We start from the raw sequence: 20,737 nt of genomic DNA on the forward strand, positions 1-20,737 counted from the left end.
CACGAAACTTTCATCCTCGCTCAAATTAATGGGGAAATCGTTGCTTTCTCGGTCCGAATCGCTCTTGCTGCTGGTGGCCATGATAATGTGCAGATGTGAGGAGCTCCACAACCTGTGACGTCACGCTACTCGTCTGCTACTTCCGGTACAGGCAAGGCTTTTTTATCAGCGACCAAAAGTTGCAAACTTTATCGTTGATGTTCTCTACTAAATCCTTTCAGCAAAAATATGGCAATATCGCAAAATGATCAAGTATGACACATAGAATAGACCTGCTATAAAATCGCATTTCAGTAGGCCTTTAAAGGGGACCTATAATGAATTTTGTATTTTCCTACTCATAAATGTTGTTACAATGTTGGAAAGCTAAATCGTCAAATCATAAGTTTAATGCATTTTGGCGTGAGCTTTCTACGCAGTTTGGAATGCCTCTGTTAGAAGGGTTTTGCAGTCTGGCTACGTTGTGATGTCACAATGAGGTGGACGTACATATTTGGACATTAAAGGCCTGACCTGCTACCGATTTGCGTGTATTAAAACATGTGCAAACTTGAAAGCACACGCAAAGCTGATCTACGGTACTAAAGGAGACCTATTATGCCAACTTTTCTTACCTGCTGGTACCTGTTTTTGCGTATTTGAGATCTGTGTAAATCTCGAAAATGTGAAATCGTATCACGGAGAGATGGCAGAGAAATTGATAAAACAACCTTGCCTTCCTTCATACTTCCGGGAAATGAGACGTTTGGAATTTGTTCCATTTGGGATGTTTTCCAATTGGTGACATCACCGGATATCTCCATAAATGGTAAAGTTTTACCACGATAGCTTTGCGTGAGTCCGTCATTGTAGTCCCATGTTGTAGTCAAAAAGGGTCTTTCCTTTTCTCTATTTGAAAACACTGGACAAGTCAAAGAATGCCCACAAAACTGGGAGGAGAAGATGCACATGTAATTACGGTATTTAGAACATACGAGTTTGAGACCCTCTTTTTAGAAGAATAAAGTAATCCCTCCACACTTCACAGAATCAGAATTTGTCATTAGAAAATGTACACTGCATATGTATCTTGAAGACGAACATCACCACTTCAGACACAGTCGATAAAATAAACTTCATATACGTCATATAGAATCAGCGGCCACATCATTAGGTACACCTGCACACTCTCAAGGCGCATCAAAAAAAGCTGCATTTACCTGCATTTATCTGACTGTATGTCACACGTCGGTGTTATTGTGCGCATGCCACGATTAAATTAAAATAATACTTTATCCTACCTTCTCTTGTGTAATAGTAGTAATGTTGCAATATCTTTGGTCAAAATTTAGCAGCTAATCCAACTTTTTACTGGCCCTTGTTGACAAAAAAGTATGTTTGTGACTGTGTGATGACTTAAATTGCCCACTGTCAAACAAAGACTCCAAAACACAGCGTTTAGAGGCATCCAAAACTGCATTCAAGGTCACACCCTAATATTTTGACGCTTAGGCAATGTTTAACACAAGTATCCAACTTTGTAACATTATAAGTCAGAAAAGAGGAAATTCGTCATTGGTCCCCTTTAATTTAAAAAAAAAAATGTTACGGCTGCACGATTAATCAAAATAGAATCAACATTGAGGTTTTAATTAGTGCAATACCTAATACTTATACATTTTGTTTTTTCCGCTGTCACCGCATTTGAGTGACAGACATTTTCGCCAATCAGAATTGTTGAGCCTTTTGTCCTTTGTCTCCTTGCCAATCACGAGTGTTTACAGGAAACAGTTAGTTTGTGTGCGCTGGTTGTGGAGGCAGCCAGTATGCTAATAACACCACTTGCACCTTAGAATAAGTTTTGATGGCACCCAGGCCTGGACCGATAGTCAATAAGTCAATCAATCGAACGATAAATGAAAATCAAGTAGAAATACTTTGCCAGCATCGATAAATTGCTATGTCTGTGTATTTTTGTTTTTTTCGTCTCTCGCGTCAAACAGGGCTAAACAGCACCTGAGCATTTGTTTTTAACAGTAGAATTAACTGTCATTCACAATTTTTGTCTGGGTGGGCGTAGAGCGGGACCGCTGGCTCACACACACAGAATTCCTCCATACTCGCAACTCGCTAGTGAGAATTTCGGCAAAGTAACAAACAAACAAAATAATATGATCACAAAGTCCCGTTGTGGAAATATGTCAGCTTCAAATCGGATGATCAATATGAGCCCATCAACACGAACAAACAAGCGAAAATGCCGTGATGGCAACAATAAAAAAAAAAAAGACAAAACCCAACAGGGAAAATAATGCACTTTAAGATGTTCAATATTTATTTAAGTTACATTTTTGCTTAAAGAAATGAGAGTTCATTTCATTTTTCTGTTTGTTTGTTTATTTCGGATAACTAAAAGTTATTTTCCTTCCAATTACAGTACAATGGTAAAAACAATTCCACAGTAATGAGAAATAATACTTTATATCTTCTTAAATGGGTTAGGGTTAGGGTTACATGTTATTATTATACATTATGATTACATTAGAGCTCAATTTGGTCACAAAATATTGCTTAAAATAATATTGTTCATAGGGCAATTAATTGTGGGAAATTGTGCAGTAAAATTTGGAAAATAACCTCACTGTATACTTTTAATCGGTAAATTCTTCAGTTTAAGAGCATGATGTAGACAAAATCTCTGAGTTCTGTCAGCGTAAAGCCAAATATTAAAACAAATAAATGATTGCAGATTGTTTTAATGTGTGGCACCTTGAGAAAATAATATGTTGATTGACAGTCTAAAAGTAACATGTCTTTCCTCACTCGTTATTTTAGCAATTTTATGTATATATAAATATAAACTTCACAAACCGAATCGCAATCACAATTTTGAAGAGAAAAATCGCAATTAAGTTTTTTCCCAAAATCGTGCAGCCCTACTGACATACTTTGTCTTGTTCGTGATATATTTATTGAACAATTTCATCCTACCAATAGCGTCACACTTCCAGCGGCCGCGCCCCTGTCCAAAGCAGGTGCAGTTCATCGAATAGCCTTCCTCGTGTTGTTTAGTGAAGGTCTGGTTCACCTCGTAAGTCAGACTATCGACAATACACTGGTCTGAAAGACACAAAACAATGACATGATGAGCGAAGGCCAAATGAGGCTCTTTCACGGCTTGTGAACATCTGCTCTGCTGAACACTACCAGTGTGTTTTCATGAGTGTGTGTGTGGTGCAGGTGCAACTGAAAACATGTAAAGCACAGTGAGGTCATTATATATGGCCTATTAACTTTCAACCTGTCACTCTGTGAATTTGTGATGTGTGTGTTTAACACAGGGGAGCAATACTGATACACAGGGCATCTGGAAAGTATTCACAGTGCTTCACTTTTTCCACATTTTGTTATGTTACAGCCTTATTCCAAAATAGAATAAAAGTTAAAAAGTTAAAGTACCAATGATTGTCACACACACACTCAGTGTGGCGAAATTATTTTCTGCATATGACCCATCACCCTTGATCACCCCCTGGGAGGTGAGGGGAGCAATGGGCAGCAGCGGTGTCCGCACCCGGGAATCATTTTTGGTGATTTAATTCCAACCCTTGATGCTGAGTGCCAAGCAGGGAGGTAATGGGTCCCATTTTTATAGTCTTTGGTATGACTCGGCCGGGGTTTGAACTCACAACCTACCGATCTCAGGACGGACACTCTAACCACTAGGCCACTGAGTAGGTGTCGTTGATGGATGTATCTGTACATTGCTGCATCCATCTAAGTCTAGTCAAGTAGGTGACCAAAAACCCGATGGTCACTCTGTCAGAGCTACAAGATTCCTCTGGGATTTTTTTGTTTTTTTATTTTCAATACCTTTGCAAAATTACAACATAAAATGTTCCATATGTCATTATGAGGTAGTGTTGTAACGATACCAATATTTTGGTACCGGTATCGGTACTAAAATTATTTCGATACTTTTTGGTACTTTTCTAAATAAAGGGGACCACAAAAAAAATTCATTATTGGCTTTATTTTAACAAAAAATCTTAGGGTACATTAAACATATGGTTCTTTTTGCAGTTAAGTCCTTAAATAAAATAGTGAACATACGAGACAACTTGTCTTTTAGTAGTAAGTAAACAAACAAAGGCTCCTAGATAGTCTGCTGACATATGCAGTAACATATCGTGTCATTTATCATTCTATTATTTTGTCAACATTATTAAGAACAAGTGGTAGAAAATGAATTATTAATCTACTTGTTTATTTACTGTTAATATTTGCTTACTTTCTCTTTTAACATGTTCTATCTACACTTCTGTTAAAATGTAATAATCACTTATTCTTCTGTTGTTTGATACTTTACATTAGTTTTGGATGATACCACAAATTTGGGTATCAATTTGATACCAAGTAGTTACAGGATCATGCATTGGTCATATTCAAAGTCCTCATGTGTCCAGGGACATATTTCCTGAGTTTATAAACATAATATACATTATAAAAAAACGAAAGAAAATGTTGTGATGCCAAAAAATATCGACATAATCATAGTAGTACTGTACTTGATATTATTACAGTGGATGTTAGGTGTAGATCCACCCATAGCGTTTGTTTACATTTTGATGCCGGTGAGCTACGGTGTGTAGTGAAGCATGTTTAGCTATTCCTGGTCCTGCAGGGATGATACTTGTAAGAAACGTAATTTATTTGTCGCCATGGAGATCAGGATTAGTGATTTAAAAGTCGCTAAAACACTGCCGACGGTGGATGGACGTTAGCCGCTAGCTAGCGAGCCATGTCTTAAAGCACTGCTTCCTGAGGGTGTTTCAGTGTTATAACTTCACCTTTATTGTTAGTTTTTAAGCCAAAATGCGTCCATTCTCCCTTTTCTGTCTACACACTCTGTCTGCTTGCAAGTACTCAGTGATTGTGCGCTACCGAACATGCTCCTCTGCTCGTAAACCAGCAATGTCACGACATGACTTCGACGCGGGCGCAGAGGGGTGCGGGACCGGTACGTTTCAGAGACGGTATAGTACCGAAAACGATTCATTAGTATCACAGTACTATACTAATACCGGTATACCGTACAAACCTATTATGAGGTATTGCCTGTAGAATTTTGAGGACAAAATGACAATAGTACATTTTGGAATAAGGCCGTAACATTTCAAAATGTGGAAAAACGTTTTTTGTTGATGCACTGTATATCAGTATTGCTCCCCTGTATTAAACACACACATCACAAATACAAGGAGACACACCACACATGCACGCACACAGACAAACACATCAAATACCTTTAAGCTGGGAGTAGGCAACACAGCTCCATTCTCCTCGACCATTGCCCACACAGGTACACCGCATCATGTGACCCAAAACATCATGGCGTTTGTCCCACTGGTCTCCCACACGATACATCACCCCTTCACTGGTCGTGCACACTTCTTCATGGTCTGGAGGGCATAGCATCAGAATTGTGATTTACTTTGCCAAGGCTTTTTTTGTCATAAAAATATTGATTTCTGTACGGGAAAACGTGTGTAAACACTCACTCCTAACTTCAGATGACTACATGAGTGCTAATCGTCCAAGACGTCATGCATTTAAACAATGAACATCTGCGTCCTAATGACAAACAATTCTGAAGCACACTAGCCTGAAACAGATGTCCTGTGTTCCCGTTTGTCTGTGTTCAACATGTGTTCTCCAATAAAGAGATTGTTAAGATCACAGCATTTGTGCAATAGTGATGAGGATTTAGTAGGAAATTGAACAAAACAAAACAAAATTTCAAACTCTGTATAATATTCATGTATGGACAATCATCATAGGGCCTGTGCAGCTCCATGCATATGCACAAGCCCCAAAACAATGGGGAGTCTTTCTGCAATGCTCTAATGTAATGGCCATGGAGCAGACATGCTTGACAAAATTCAATTTATTACTATGATATATTTTGCCATGGGTTACAGTAGTTACTGGTAATGTTACAGGGCTATTACAGGGTTTGTGCAGGCATCCGCGAATTTATTGTAATGCTTTTTAATGCAACCTTAGACAAATTTAATGCCCATGACTCTGCAGATAGTTATTATATATAGTCAAAAGTATAACATTGTCTGTATAGACACAATTGTTCGCATTTGACAACAATAATGCTGAATAGTTGAAATGTTTACATTAACTGTGGCCGAATTAATGTAATCATAATTGTATAATAAAAACAATTCAAGTAACACTTTCTAACGCAATAAACATATTTTTCATTAACCAATTGGAAAGTTAAAACTTATGTATCCTAAATAAAATGTACTCTTAATACTTGTTAGCAAAAATTGCACTTCAATAGATATTGAAAATCTTGAAGTGCCGTTTCCCTAATTAGAAAAAGTGGGTCAGGGGGTTTGTTTTGTTTTGTTGCTAATTGCAGTTGTATGATTTGTTTTATTTTGTTTAATGCCTCTGAACATTTTAATGCTTTGTAATACCATTCATTTTGGCAAAATCCATTTAATGACTTTTAATGCTTTTTAAGAAAAAATGTAATCACATTGCCGAGGTAACCTTTGTGAAGAGTGGGAACAAATACAAGTTATTTGTTGTGTGGCATTAATTGAGTACTGGATGCTGGTATGGTATCTAAAAATCACGCGATGGAAGTTATTACGCCAGGACTGTTTGGTTTAGTCTAAACAACCAACATTTATGCAGCATCAAAAAGAAGAGATAGGATATCTGCTCGTGCTGGAATGCAGTCCTGAGATAGAGCTGAACTATGTCTGGACCACCTGGCTTCCTCTAAGAGACCACTGACATGACACCATTCTTTCGGGATTTGAAAAAGGGCTTCAGATATCCAAACCATTGCTCATGGTCTTGTTTTCACTGTGGCTACAAACTGACAACAAGACCCATGGCGGACACCATGTTTACCTTTTAAACAGCGAAGGGGGTCATGGGTCGAGACTTCTTTCAGCATCATCATTAACATCTCAACCACGATGTTTATTTTGACAGGCAAAAGTCATTAAAGAAAATCAAAGACTTCCTGGTAATCAACCAACTCTGACAAAGGTATGGGTGCTGTTTTTCCCCCCCTCTTTAAGTCTTGGCAGCCTGTTGTCTTAACAACAGGGTGTTAGCCAAAGGTGAGCCCCATGTAAAAAAAGAGAATCATGGGAACATAACAAAGCAAAAATAAATGACTATATTATCCATTTGACACAAGGACGTGGTTTCTGTTGCATCACAACAACAAAACAACAGAGAATTAAGCTATAGTGAAATTAAACAGATTGTCCAATTCTAATTACCTCAATGGACAGATGGTTGCAGTGTCTACCGTGCACATTTTAAAGTCTGCTACAGGACTTTTTAATCTCCCATCTGCCTTCTTTGAAGTCAAAGAAGCTTTTGATGTAGGATAGTCCTAGAAAGTTTTGTTGGGGACTTAGGGCATGCCTCCATGAGTGAAACACAAAAACACGAAAACAGCTGTTCTATGCATCCTCGGCGCCGACAATGAAGGAATTTGTTCTACATTCACATGCATGCGCAGATATCAGTTTCAACATAGTGCCACATGATTCTTGTGATCACTAAAGATTTAAATAAGCTTTTTTTTTAAATGTTATGTTCGACAATTAATAACGCACATTTGAGATTTTCTGACCTTGTTTCTAACCCTTTCCTACATCCTGTTGGCATTGCTTCATCATAACAAATTAATTAGTCCAGGGCTATTCAACTAGCGGCCCGAGGACCAAATACGGGCCAGGAATGACACCATACCGGCCCCCAAGGTCAGTTCATAACTTGGGAAACAAACCTTCCTAAAAACATGAGAGTGCTCCTGTTGTATAGACAAACTTGGACCACTTTAAACACATTGGCACATCCTTGCATTGACATTTTAACCTTGCTAGCAAACATAAAACACTGCGGTCTAAACTTGTGATTTACATAACTGAGGCATTCGTTAAGGCACCCCATTAGGTCCGCTCCTTTTTGGCAGTTACACATTTTCTTTGTAATTTAATTTATGTAATTAAGGGGTTGCAGTAGCTTGTTTACTTCAGTCATGTATTCAACTGTTTTAGGTATACTAGTGGTGTTCCTCAAGGTTCCATTTTAGGTCCTCTCATTTTCATCATTTGGGCTATTCAACTGGTAGCTCGCAAGTTCTGTACAAAACACTTGTGAGAGACTCGCACATTTTTGCGGAAGATCCTTAAAAACAACAAACAACAGAGTGCTCCTGTAACTTCTGCCAAAATAAATAGACCAAAATCAAATGTGTATTGTAAAAGACACTGGTTCTCAGGAATATACCAAATAAGATTAATAGAGAAGGGCAAAGTCCCTCTGGTCTTTAGCTTTCTGGAAATGTGGCCCACAATACAATTTAGTGAAATATCCCTGCATTAGTCCTTCACAGACCTTGGCGTCAATAACCCCCCAGTGTTTCACTGCCCTCAGCACCTTTTGTTACCCATGGAGATCTAATTGGCACCGATTCAACAAAAAACCGACCTCTGATTTCAATTTACCTAAGCTATAGATAAAGGTGTCAGAACTCTAAATGAGATTTTGTTTCAGGCCCCTTTTAACTCCAACCAGATAAGAGCTTACATGCTAATTGAGTAACCCATCACATTTGTCAGACAGGGAGGAGAAATGTTTTAATTAAGTCTGGTGGTGCTAATTACAATAGTTCAGGCCATCAAACTCAGCTGCTGAGAAGATCCCCATTTGGTCAGTTGGCGTTCATTTGGTAGGTCTATGATATGGCTATTCAACTAAATTGTTCGAGGGGCCCCATTTCTCCCTTCACTATTCTCTGTAGTAGACATTTGTTTTTGGTCTAATTATTTTGTCAGATAAAAAAAAAAAACCTGTTTTTCAAAATACTAGTGTTTATTCCTGTGGACACTGGCCTTTATGAGGTTAAAATGTTACCAGTTTACACTGGTCCAAGTTTCTCTCTACAACAGAAGAGTAGTGTGTATATTAAATTGGTATGATCTCAGACGCCCCATTGTCTAATTCAGTGATTCACAAACTGTGCTACGTGCTGGTGGTACGCAGGCACCATCTAGTGGTATGCCCCAAAAATCACTTGATTAAAGTACAGTGTTTTATTTTCCTATATTCAAACACAGTGTTACTGTTTAAACTGTGTGTAATGTTACAGTGGCCAAAAATATTAAATACATTTTATTAAACCTCTGCCTTGTTTTTAATGAATACTTAGGACTACTGCGGTACTGTTCCAGTTGCTCGTTATGGTCTTACTTGGAGATCCAAGTGTTTTCTGAGGTGGTACTTAATGAAACAAATTTGAGAACCACTGGTTTAGCTTTACCAAACATATTTGGCTGGTACACACTGCAAACGCTTGGAAATTTAATGGGTGTTCATTGTCTCTTTGACTCATTTAAATATGTTTTTCATTCTTTTTCATGCCACAACTATGAACGAATTGAAGCTTGAACATCTGGATTATCTTTGTTGCAGCTTGCACTCCCACTTACCAGCCATAGGGCAGAATCCAAAACGGTGTTCTGCATCAAAATCGGTTGTAGTGCCGCACCATTTCATGCCATCTCTGCGTCCATCTGCAGTGCAGTCGGTGTAGTTTCGGCCATTATACAGATAGGGGAATTGGCAAACAGCACCATTTGAATTACCGCCCCTTGTTGACACAATTACTATAAAAGGGAAAAAGCTATGTTAGCATCCAGTTGCCCATAAATTATTTGACACTATTACAGGTTTCTCTCTGTTCATGCATTTTTTTCATTTTGGCTCACCATTCTTTTCTGTGCAGAAGGAATATTTCTGGTCAGTCTCAAAGTCAGATGAGGTGGAACACCACAGCTGTCCATCACTACGCCCATCCGAGATACAAGAGTGATAAGTCTTCCCCTTGTAGACAAAGGGGAACACACAAGGCTGACCTCCAGAGTTGCCTCCGTACACTGGAGCTGGTCCATCTGAAGGAAAACACAACCATATGACGTGTGTTCATGCAAGGTTCTCTTTCAGAATTGATTGTTGGTTGTATCTTAAGTTAACATGATGATTTAAAAAACAGAACATCATCTTACCCCATTGCTCACAGCTGACCCCATTGCCCAGACAGGTACAAATCATCTGTTTGGTTCCCTGGCTCTTAAGCCAGCGCTGGCCAACAAAGTATGACGATCCGGAATCTGTCCGACAGGGTCCTTCTTGGGGAAGCTCAGGCACGGAGGAAGGCTGGTAGATGGCTGGCTGTATGTTAGTGATCACACGGGAACCTGTGCCTGAAATCAGTGTTAAAAACACATGTTTAAATGACCAAATTGATTCATTTGTTTATATAAGACAGGGTAGAGTGTTGTGGTTACTGTGACAAAAGTAACAAAAAAAATGCTTGTAAGCCAGATGCAAGTTATGAATAATTTCCAGAAGAATAACCACTTTCTTTTTTATGAACTGTCTCCGAGTCATTATGAGTACAGCGTCTCATAGCCAGAAGTCCCTTCAAGCACATTTTTTCCTGCTAACGCTCTCCTGTCCTTTTTTTTTTTCAACCTCTGTTCCATGTCTGTCTTCCTCATGAGGTCATGATCACGAGCTACAAGACACATCTTTCTCACATCAACACTTGGCTCTTCAGACTTCTCCCCCCTTCAACGCATCTGTCTCTGGCATACATTATTCTCTCTGCAGAGGGGTTGCTAAACACACAAGGATATCATCAGTTCTCACCCAGGCCAGTAGTGTGAAGTGAGGCATGTCTCTCACACTTCCACTCCCCTCTGCCATTCCCTGTGCAGAGACACTGGAGCAGGTTGCCTCTGGCATCAGTCTTGGTCCATGTGTCGCCAATACGGTAAGCGATCAGAGTGTCCTGGTCGTTACAACGATCTAAACGTGGGAATAGTTAGTTATAATCATAAGACATGTTATATCACGCTGTAGAGATGCAACGATTATTGATTTTGACTAATAATCACCGTTTCACACTTACTGTATGTTGATTATTTTACAACAAAAAAATCTATAAAATCACAGACATACCTTAGAGATTTTGATGTGTTATTTATTACTGTCGGAAAAACAATAACATTATAATTACAGTACAAACAAATTAAACATAAACAACAAATATTCATCATAAACAAATAAATAAATTAATAGTTGTATTATCAAACTAAAAATAATAAACGCAAGTGTTATTGTCATTAACTGTCATCCATGCCTATTCGTTATTTGCAATAATCTACTTTATGCTGTGTTAATATTAACTGGAATGCACATAATTAGATCCCACGATAAAATGCTGTTATTCTACAAACCCCGTTTCCATATGAGTTGGGAAATTGTGCTAGATGTAAATATAAACGGAATACAATGATTTGCAAATAATTTTCAACCCATATTCAGTTGAATATGCTACAAAGACAACATATTTGATGTTCAAACTGATAAACATTTTTTTTTTGCAAATAATCATTAACTTTAGAATTTGATGCCAGCAACACGTGACCAAGAAGTTGGGAAAGGTGGCAATAAATACTGATAAAGTTGAGGCATGCTCATCAAACACTTATTTGGAACATCCCACAGATGTGCAGGCTAATTGGGAACAGGTGGGTGCCATGATTGGGTATAAAAACAGCTTCCCAAAAAATGCTAAGTCTTTCACAAGAAAGTATGGGGCGAGGTGCACCCCTTTGTCTACAAATGCATGAGCAAATAGTCAAACAGTTTAGAACAACGTTTCTCAAGGTGCAATTACAAGAAATTTGGGATTTCAACATCTACGGTCCATAATATCATCAAAAGGTTCAGAGAATCTGGAGAAATCACTCCACGTAAGCGGCATGGCCGGAAACCAACATTGAATGACCGTGACCTTCCATCCCTCAGTATCAAAAACCGACATCAATCTCTAAAGGATATCACCACATGGGCTCAGGAACACTTCAGAAAACCACTGTCACTAAATACAATTTGTCGCTACATCTGTAAGTGCAAGTTAAAGCTCTACTATGCAAAGCGAAAGCCATTTATCAACAACATCCAGAAACGCCGCCGGCTTCTCTGGGCCCAAGATCATCTAAGATGGACTGATGCAAAGTGGAAAAGTGTTCTGTTGTCTGACGAGTCCACATTTCAAATTGTTTTTGGAAATATTCGACATCGTGTCATCCGGACCAAAGGGGAAGCGAACCATCCAGACTGTTATCAACGCAAAGTTCAAAAGCCAGCATCTGTGATGGTATGGGGGTGCATTAGTGCTCAAGGCATGGGTAACTTACACATCTGTGAAGGCACCATTAATGCTGAAAGGTACATACAGGTTTTGGAGCAACATATGCTGCCATCTAAGCGTCGTCTTTTTCATGGACTTATCGATTAAATAACGGTGACATTTTTAATCAGGGTTAATAATAAAAAACAGTTAATCGTTGCATCTCTGATAATGTCATTAGATGGCAAAATGTAGTACACAAGATTATAGGGTTTGAGGCTATTTTCACAAATGTTTTATTTAAAAACCATAGATTTATTCACAGTTTCTTTGGAAAAAAATGTAGCATCATAAAAAGAGCTTTTGTACAGACAAAACTACAAATAGCAAAAAGTCAATCAACACATGTGATAGAATGCAAATGCATGCATGCAATTGACTGAGAAAACAAAAGTTATGTACTAGTAAAGTAATTACTCATTGAGGACTTGATTAGTCAATTCCAGAAAAGTGATAAGTAAATTCCATAGCAAAAGTCAAAGATCTCTTACTTCGAGATGTGCATGTGATGCGGCCACTTCCTTCTCCCAGACATGTACAGTCCACAACCATCCATCCCTGGTAGGGTTTCTCCCATGTCTCCCCAACAACATATGATGTCCCGGCCGTGTTGTCATAGCAACGCTCAGCTGCAGGGCACACACACATAGTTTAGTGTTAAATAATCTTATTTCGACACTCTAACCCACAACTGGCAGTCCGGGGGCCAAATCCTGCCCAGGAATGACACCATACCGGCCCCCGAGTTCTGTTCAAAACTTGGGAGACAAACATTTTTGCGGCAAATTCTTAAAACCCTTAGAGTACTTCTGTTGTATATAGGAACTTGGACCACTGTGAACACATTGGCAGATCCTTGCATTGACATTATAACTTTGCTATTCTCAGGGTATTGAATCGATCGCAACTGGACTGTTTGGTTTGTCTTGGAAGATGTTTCGACCTCTCATCCCAGTAGGCTTCATCAGTTTTTGCTCATAGACTTAGATTGGTCGGTTCTAGTTGTTGCTAGCAAACATAGAACACTGGGGTCAAATCTTGGGATTTACATAGCTGAGGCGTTCCTCAAGGCACCCCTTGAGGTCCTTTCTTTTTTGGCAGGTATTCTTCGTAATTGTATTTATGTAACCAAGGAGTTGCTGTAGCTTGTTTACTTCAGATGCAGTCAGTAGTCATTCGTACTTCTTTAGTTATACTAGTGTTTTTTCTCAGGGTTCCATTTTAGGTGCTCTTTTTTTTTTCCTTTTTGTATTTTTACATTATATTTTCATAATGTGATGTATGTAACTAAGGCATTGCTGTAGCTTCAGATGCAGTCAGTAGTCATTTGTTAAATTTGTTAATAACACTACTAGTTTTCCTCAACGTTCAATGATCTTTGACTAACTTTTTTGCTGAAGGTCCTTTAAAAGCAGATCACTCCTGAAGATGTGGGCTCTAAATAATTTAGTTAAATATCCCTAATCTAACTTATTTCAATTGATGAACATCAAGGTTGCATTACAGTTAGTCACTGTCTGCAAATGACTCACCAACAGGCTTGCAGGTCCATTCTCCCTTGCCATTACCCAGACAGACGCACTCCAGCATGTAGCCCCCTGTCTCATGGGGTCGCCTCCAGGTGTCTCCTATCTTATACGAGGCCCCGTCTTCATGACAGCGATCTAGGTAGACAGAGGAATGATGATGATAAGAAAGAAGCTGATGCATATGGGCAACTACCACAAAGATAAAGAATCATGTTTCCCATTATTTACCCACCCAGCTAACTGCAAACAGCTGCACAGAAAAATGTGTTTGGCTTATCAGGATGTATTTAAAAACAGAAGCTGGAGTGTCCCCACATACTAGCAATGGTACAGCTGATCTTTCCCCTTCCAGATCCGATACAGGTACAATCCCAAATCATGCCATCCTTCGGTCTCTCATAAGTTTCCCCCACGGTGTAGGACTGCTGGTTGATTTTATCATAGCATATTTCCTCTGTTGAAGACACACAAGAAAAAAGGGTGTTTTGTCTCAGAAAAAGATAATACAGTCACACTTAGTGTTAGAACAACACCGTAGGCACACACATGTGAACTCACCTTCAGGTTTGCTTTTACACTTAATGCCGGCGACACCATTGCAAGTACACACCAGAGTGCTGCCCAAGTACGGACGTTCCCACTGGTCATTAATACCGTAGTAATGACCATTCTCGATACAGCCATCTAACAAGAAACCAACAGAGACCAGGTAAAACAGTGCAGGGAATATATACACGTATGTATATATATATATATATGTATACATATATATATATATATATATATATATATATATATATATATATATATATATATATATACACATATATACATATATACTGTACTTATATATTCATATACATATATACATATACATTAGGGCTGAAACTAACGATTGATTTGATAATCGATTAATCTGACGATTATTACTTCGATTAATAATCGGATAAAAGAGACAAACTACATTTCTATCCTTTCCAGTATTTTATTGGAAAAAAAACAGCATAATAATAATAATAATAATAATAATAATACATTTTATTTATAAGGCGCCTTTCTGGGCACTCAAGGACACCGTACAAAATCACAACAATAAAATCAAATTGGATAAAAAACAACAACAACAACAACAACAACAAAGATAGAGAAGAAAAGATGATTACAATGAATAGGCAGTCAGGAATATGTGTGTTTTGAGTCTTGATTTGAAGAGGGATATTGAATCTAAGTTACGAAGGTCTGGTGGTAAAGAGTTCCAAAGATGTGGGGCAGAGCGGCTGAAAGCTCGGGCACCCATGGTTCACAGTTTAAATAAAGGGACAGTGAGATGGATGGATGAAGAGGATCTTAGGGAACGTGAGGGCGTGGCGACATGGATCAGGTCAGAGAGATATGATGATACTGGCGCCATGTTCTTTCAACTTGCCAAATAAAACAAGGAAAATGTTACAAAAATGCACACTTTTGACACCCCTGCTATAGATAATAAAAAATTCAATCGGATAAATCTATGGATAAAAAGCAGAGCCTGACGACGCATGCGCGTTTATCATAACTCTCTCACTCTCTCTGTCTCTCTCCCTCCCTCACGAATGCTGCTGCGCGCACAATTTGTTTTGTTTTTAACCTTCTTAACCCTGAACGTACATTGAAAATACATGCAACCTTAACTCAAAATGCCGGACATTTGAGGCTTTTAAGAAACACCGCCTGGACAGCCCCGCAAAAGAGGACATATCCGGTGAAAAGAGGACGTATGGTCAGGACCTAGCTTCACCGGACATGTCCTCTTTTGCGGAGCTGTCAGGGCGGCGTTTCTTAAATGCCTGAAATGTCCGGCATTCTGAGTACTGTTTACACAACGTGCAGTACGCTACTTAATATGTCCGTGTGGAAACTCGTTCGGTACACCTCCTCACCGAACCAAAACCCCCTTACCGAAACGGTTCGATACAAATACACGTACCGTTACACCCCTATTATTTTGATTATTGTTTCTCAGCTGTTTGTAAATGGTGCAGTTTATAAATAAAGGTTAAAAAAAAAAAAAAAACCTAGCCTCAGTGCATGCGCATAGCATAGATCCAACGAATCGATGACTAAATTAATCGGCAACTATTTTTATAATCGATTTTAATCGATTTAATCGATTAGTTGTTGCACCCGTAATACACATATACATACATTTATATTTAGAAAAACACATCAAACTTTTTGAGTTGGGAGATGCATTGCGCTAAAAAAATTTGGTTGAGGGCCAAAAGCCGACTGCATGTAAAATAACATATACATATATATATATATATATATATATGGAGTGTAGAAGGGGCCTAAGATGTTGCTGTAATTTGTTTGTTGGCATACATATACATATATATATTTATATATATATATATATATATATATATATATATCCATCCATCCATCCATCTTCTTACGCTTATCCGAGGTCGGGTTGCGGGGGCAGCAGCCTAAGCAGGGAAGCCCAGACTTCCCTCTCCCCAGCCACTTCGTCCAGCTCTTCCTGTGGGACCCCAATGCGTTCCCAGGCCAGCCGGGAGACATAGTCTTCCCAACGTGTCCTGGGTCTTCCCCGCGGCCTCCTACCGGTCGGACGTGCCCTAAACACCTCCCTAGGGAGGCGTTCGGGTGGCATCCTGACCAGATGCCCGAACCACCTCATCTGGCTCCTCTCGATGTGGAGGAGCAGCGGCTTTACTTTGAGCTCCTCCCGGATGGCAGAGCTTCTCACCCTATCTCTAAGGGAGAGCCCCGCCACCCGGCGGAAAAAACTCATTTCGGCCGCTTGTACCCGTGATCTTGTCCTTTCGGTCATAACCCAAAGCTCATGACCATAGATATATATATATATATACTGTTTATATACATATACTGTATATATATATGTATATAGCCATCCATTTCTACAGCTTCTACAGTGAGTCTGTGAAAGTTCGACTCCTACCTTGTTTGCTTCTGTAACGACCTACTTTGTAATAAATCAGAAATATCAAGCAACTAAAATGCGCCAGCTAAAATGTGCCACACATGGATAAGTGTAGAAAAGTGTTTTGCATTTTCCCATCATGCATTGCAAAGGATAAAAATGGGTTTAATTTGGATTTTTTTATGGTGCTTTGACATTTTTTTTATAATATCCACAAAGTTCAGTGAGCAGGTTCTGTTAACTGTGACCATGTGTGTTGACTTTTTGTGTTGGTTGCATGTTTTGTTTTGCGCAATGACTAGGGAAGGTTGTCTGGATTGGGTGATATAGGTAACTGTTGTGTTGAAATTGCAGCAGAACATTCATTGACCTATCCACAAAATGGTTATAAAGTTGTATCATTGTAATAATAACATAGTTAAAGTTATTATGAAAACACCCCACAGGCCAGATTCCTTATGAAACGCGTGACATCTCCCGGCAGGCCACAATTCGTTAAATTTACTGTAGTAAATTTTTTGTTCAAATTAACTTGTCATAGTAGTTTTAATACAACATACTTTTTACTTTTACCTAAATATTTTTGTAAAGACGAAACACTATTTAGACGAGGCAGCACAACTCTTCAATGTTTACTAACAAACTATAAAAAAATAATATATCATGTGTAGGGATGTCCCGATCCGATATTTGGATCGGATCGGCTGCCGATATTTGCCAAAAATTGCGTATCAGCAAGGCATGGGAAAATGCCGATCCAGATCCAGTTTTAAAAAAAACTCCGGTCCGTGTTTTCCAACGCACTGATTTAAATAATGCATTCCACTTTTCTGCTGCTCCGTAATTTCCGTTCCGCATTTTCCAGCACACCTTCAAAACATCCACAGGTCTGTGAATTCTCAAGCAGTTGCTTTTAGCTGCTGGCATTACATGACAGGCTCTTCTCACTCTTTCCTGTCTCTCCCTCTCACAGACAGCAAGTGCACCTTCTTACACACGTCACATACTGTCACGACATACGTCACATACGTATACATCCTCCCCGAGCAGAGAGGTAGCAGCATGGCTAACGTTAGCCGTGATGCTAGCGCAGCCGTGCGAGCAACGCTCCCTCTAAGGTGCTCGCCTGTGCAATTGCGCACTGTTTAAGCGTCCTCTGCGCATAGCAAATCTATGCCACGCACAAAATCAAATAAAAAAATAAGCGCATAACAATTTTCAACACACAGACCTTATATTTTAACTTTAGATTTATTCTCATATCAAACTCATTTGGCTGTCTTTTTTACACTTACATCCGGCGCCCCCCCTCCACACCCTGGATTATAAATAATGTAAATAATTCAATGTGATTATCTTGTGTGATGACTGTATTATGATGATAGTATATATCTGATAGTATATATCTGTATCATGAATCAATTTAAGTGGACCCCGACTTAAACAAGTTGAAAAACTTATTCGGGTGTTACCATTTAGTGGTCAATAGTACGGAATATGTACTTCACTGTGCAACCTACTAATAAAAGTCTCAATCAATCAATCAAAACACATAGAATCATCATACTGATGTGATTATATGCATCAAGTGTTCATTCAAGGCTAAGGCAAAATATCGAGATATATATTGTGTATCGCAATATGGCCTTAAAATATCGCAATATTAAAAAAAGGCCATATCGCCCAGCCCTAGTTCAATGATGCCATTTCTGTTTGTCATGTATAATTTTGTCTATTTTGTGTTTATCCTTGAATAAACAGGTCAGTTTCTTGTTACCAACCATTGTGTATTATTCAAACTCCCCTAATTCAGCTGGCTAGTTGTTATCAAGAGTACTAAAACCCTTTTCAACATGATTCTGACAACTAAGTAGGCTAAATAACTTTAAACTTTAATACATGCTCGGATAGGCAAGTATCGGTCAGTTTCGGTATCGGTCAGTATCGGTATCGGATCGGAAATGCAAAAATAATATCGGTATCGGATCGGAAGTGCAAAAACCTGGATCGGGACATCCCTAATCATGTGCTGCAATCTGTGTCAGTAGAAATTTTCACATTTCAGCAAACACAAATTCCTCATCCAACTAAAGAAAGCATGTTGCGGTAAGTTGTATGTTTTTTGTTAATGTTATAGCTGCTTGTATGCTAACAATAACTTTGTTATAACATCATACGTGACCGTAAAATGTGCATATTTTGTAGAAAATGCTACACACACTGTTTGCTGTAGTGCAAACACCATTATCAAATACCTACTGATTGAATCAGAAGTTACTCACCAGTTACATTGAATACTTAGACTACGTTTTACTTTTACTTGATACGCCATATTACGCTCAAGCAGGGGTGACCAAACCAAACTAAAAAAATCTAAGAATGCGTGGGCCGTTTTGATATTTTTCATTTTTAAACCAAAACAATATATAATGCAAGCCTTAGAGATTCCCTCACTTTTGGTGAAAGTTAAAGGTCTCAGGGACCCGAAAGGTCAGTCAATAAAGTAAAGTAATAAATCAACTTAAGAACTATCAATTGCCAGAAAGCTTGTATCTTTTTATGTTGTATGCCCTTTTTTATAAAGAAAATCATGTTTTTATGGCAAAAACACAAAATATGCAATATTTTCCCCAAAACATTTTTCAAAATGGAATATTTACTGTGAAGAAATTTGATCCCTTAATAGGTAAATCATTAATAACAGCATAGCGTTAGATTGATTATTATGTTTTTGAACAGTGACAGTTTTAAAAAAAATCAGACTAAAGCTCCCAAGAACCCAAAAAGCCCAGACTCATAAAAGTGTTAAACCAAAGTCATATATTAATACATATATGAATGCCTGCTTGACAGCTTTGTGTTATTAAAGTCAATATTGCAACATGTTTTCTGGTTGTTGTTTTTTTGTAATAGTAATTGTAAAATGTTTCACAGGCCAATAAAAAAAATTGCTGCAGGCCGCGAATGGCCCCTGGGCCACTCTTTGGACACCCTTACTCTAGAGCAGGGGTGTCAAACGTACGACTTAAAAAAAAGTATTTATGTTATTCCGCTGAAATTATTTATTGGCAGTCAAAACCTCCCCCCTGCATGTGAAATTGACCCCTAAATGTGTTAACTTGACTTCAAAGGACCCCCAGACACCGTAATAAATCATTTATAAGGAGACAACAATATCCACACACAAGACTGCTTCTTTGTTCACATCTTCATCTGCCACAAACACCTTAGCAACTCGATATAAATAACATTATTGTTCTCGGTTTACAAAAATATAATGTCAGGTCTTCAGATTAAAAAAAAAAAAAAGTCAAGACAGTTGCAAGAATGCTCACCCCCAAAAAAACGTTTCTATTTTACCCCATTTTTAAGCTTATAATTATACTCGGGTTGAATTAATAGAAAACAGTGAGGCATTAAATGACTAAGTTGTGGTTTTAAATGACTAAATAACCTATTTATAGCGAGCAGGTTGGAGAAAATCAAACTTACCCTGAGTCACCGAGGGGACGTGATGCTGCTGAGTCTGTCGCCGGTTTTTGGGGGTTCCTTTGGGCAAGCAGTGCACCGCGCCCCCCACGCACAGCGCAAACAGCAAGCCGGTTACGGTGCCGTGCGACATTGTGGTCAAATGTTGCCCTTGGGGCCGACTGATAGTTACCAAAGACGGAGAGAAGTCGGCGGAATTGGGTGCTCGGTCTGCTCCTCCCCGGCTCAAGTGTGCAGGTCAAACAGCGAGTGGGCGTGATTTATTCAACTGCGCGCCGGGCGGGAGGGGCGGGGATCGTTCAACCCAGAGACTGTCTGACAACACACGCGGAGTGTTCGAGCAGATTTTCGACCATGTCGTCTTTTGCGTAATACACGGACTCCCTTTGGCTGAACTTTATGCAGAAAATCTGTTACCTTTTACATAATTACGTAACTTATTCCATAGCGTTTTAAACAATTAGAGCTAATTCTGGAGGC

The 20,737-nt window shown here is 38.8% G+C and overlaps 1 protein-coding gene across 1 annotated transcript in view; it reads right to left on the reverse strand.

The window, feature by feature from the left end:
• Nucleotides 1-20,442, reverse strand: part of fn1a (fibronectin 1a) — an 83,641-nt gene extending 63,199 nt beyond the window's left edge. The window contains exons 1-11 of the mRNA XM_061926488.1: nucleotides 20,261-20,442; nucleotides 14,380-14,505; nucleotides 14,141-14,275; nucleotides 13,825-13,956; nucleotides 12,784-12,921; nucleotides 10,744-10,902; nucleotides 10,098-10,295; nucleotides 9,801-9,983; nucleotides 9,522-9,698; nucleotides 5,286-5,441; nucleotides 2,971-3,099 (exon numbers count right to left, since the gene is read on the reverse strand). Coding sequence (XP_061782472.1) covers nucleotides 2,971-3,099; nucleotides 5,286-5,441; nucleotides 9,522-9,698; nucleotides 9,801-9,983; nucleotides 10,098-10,295; nucleotides 10,744-10,902; nucleotides 12,784-12,921; nucleotides 13,825-13,956; nucleotides 14,141-14,275; nucleotides 14,380-14,505; nucleotides 20,261-20,390 — 1,663 coding nt within the window. The 5' untranslated portion in view covers nucleotides 20,391-20,442. The remainder of the gene's footprint in view (nucleotides 1-2,970; nucleotides 3,100-5,285; nucleotides 5,442-9,521; nucleotides 9,699-9,800; nucleotides 9,984-10,097; nucleotides 10,296-10,743; nucleotides 10,903-12,783; nucleotides 12,922-13,824; nucleotides 13,957-14,140; nucleotides 14,276-14,379; nucleotides 14,506-20,260) is intronic.
• Nucleotides 20,443-20,737: the final 295 nt, after the last annotated feature.

This window comes from Nerophis lumbriciformis, linkage group LG31 (genome assembly GCF_033978685.3).
Source record: "Nerophis lumbriciformis linkage group LG31, RoL_Nlum_v2.1, whole genome shotgun sequence".
Lineage (NCBI taxonomy): Eukaryota > Metazoa > Chordata > Actinopteri > Syngnathiformes > Syngnathidae > Nerophis > Nerophis lumbriciformis.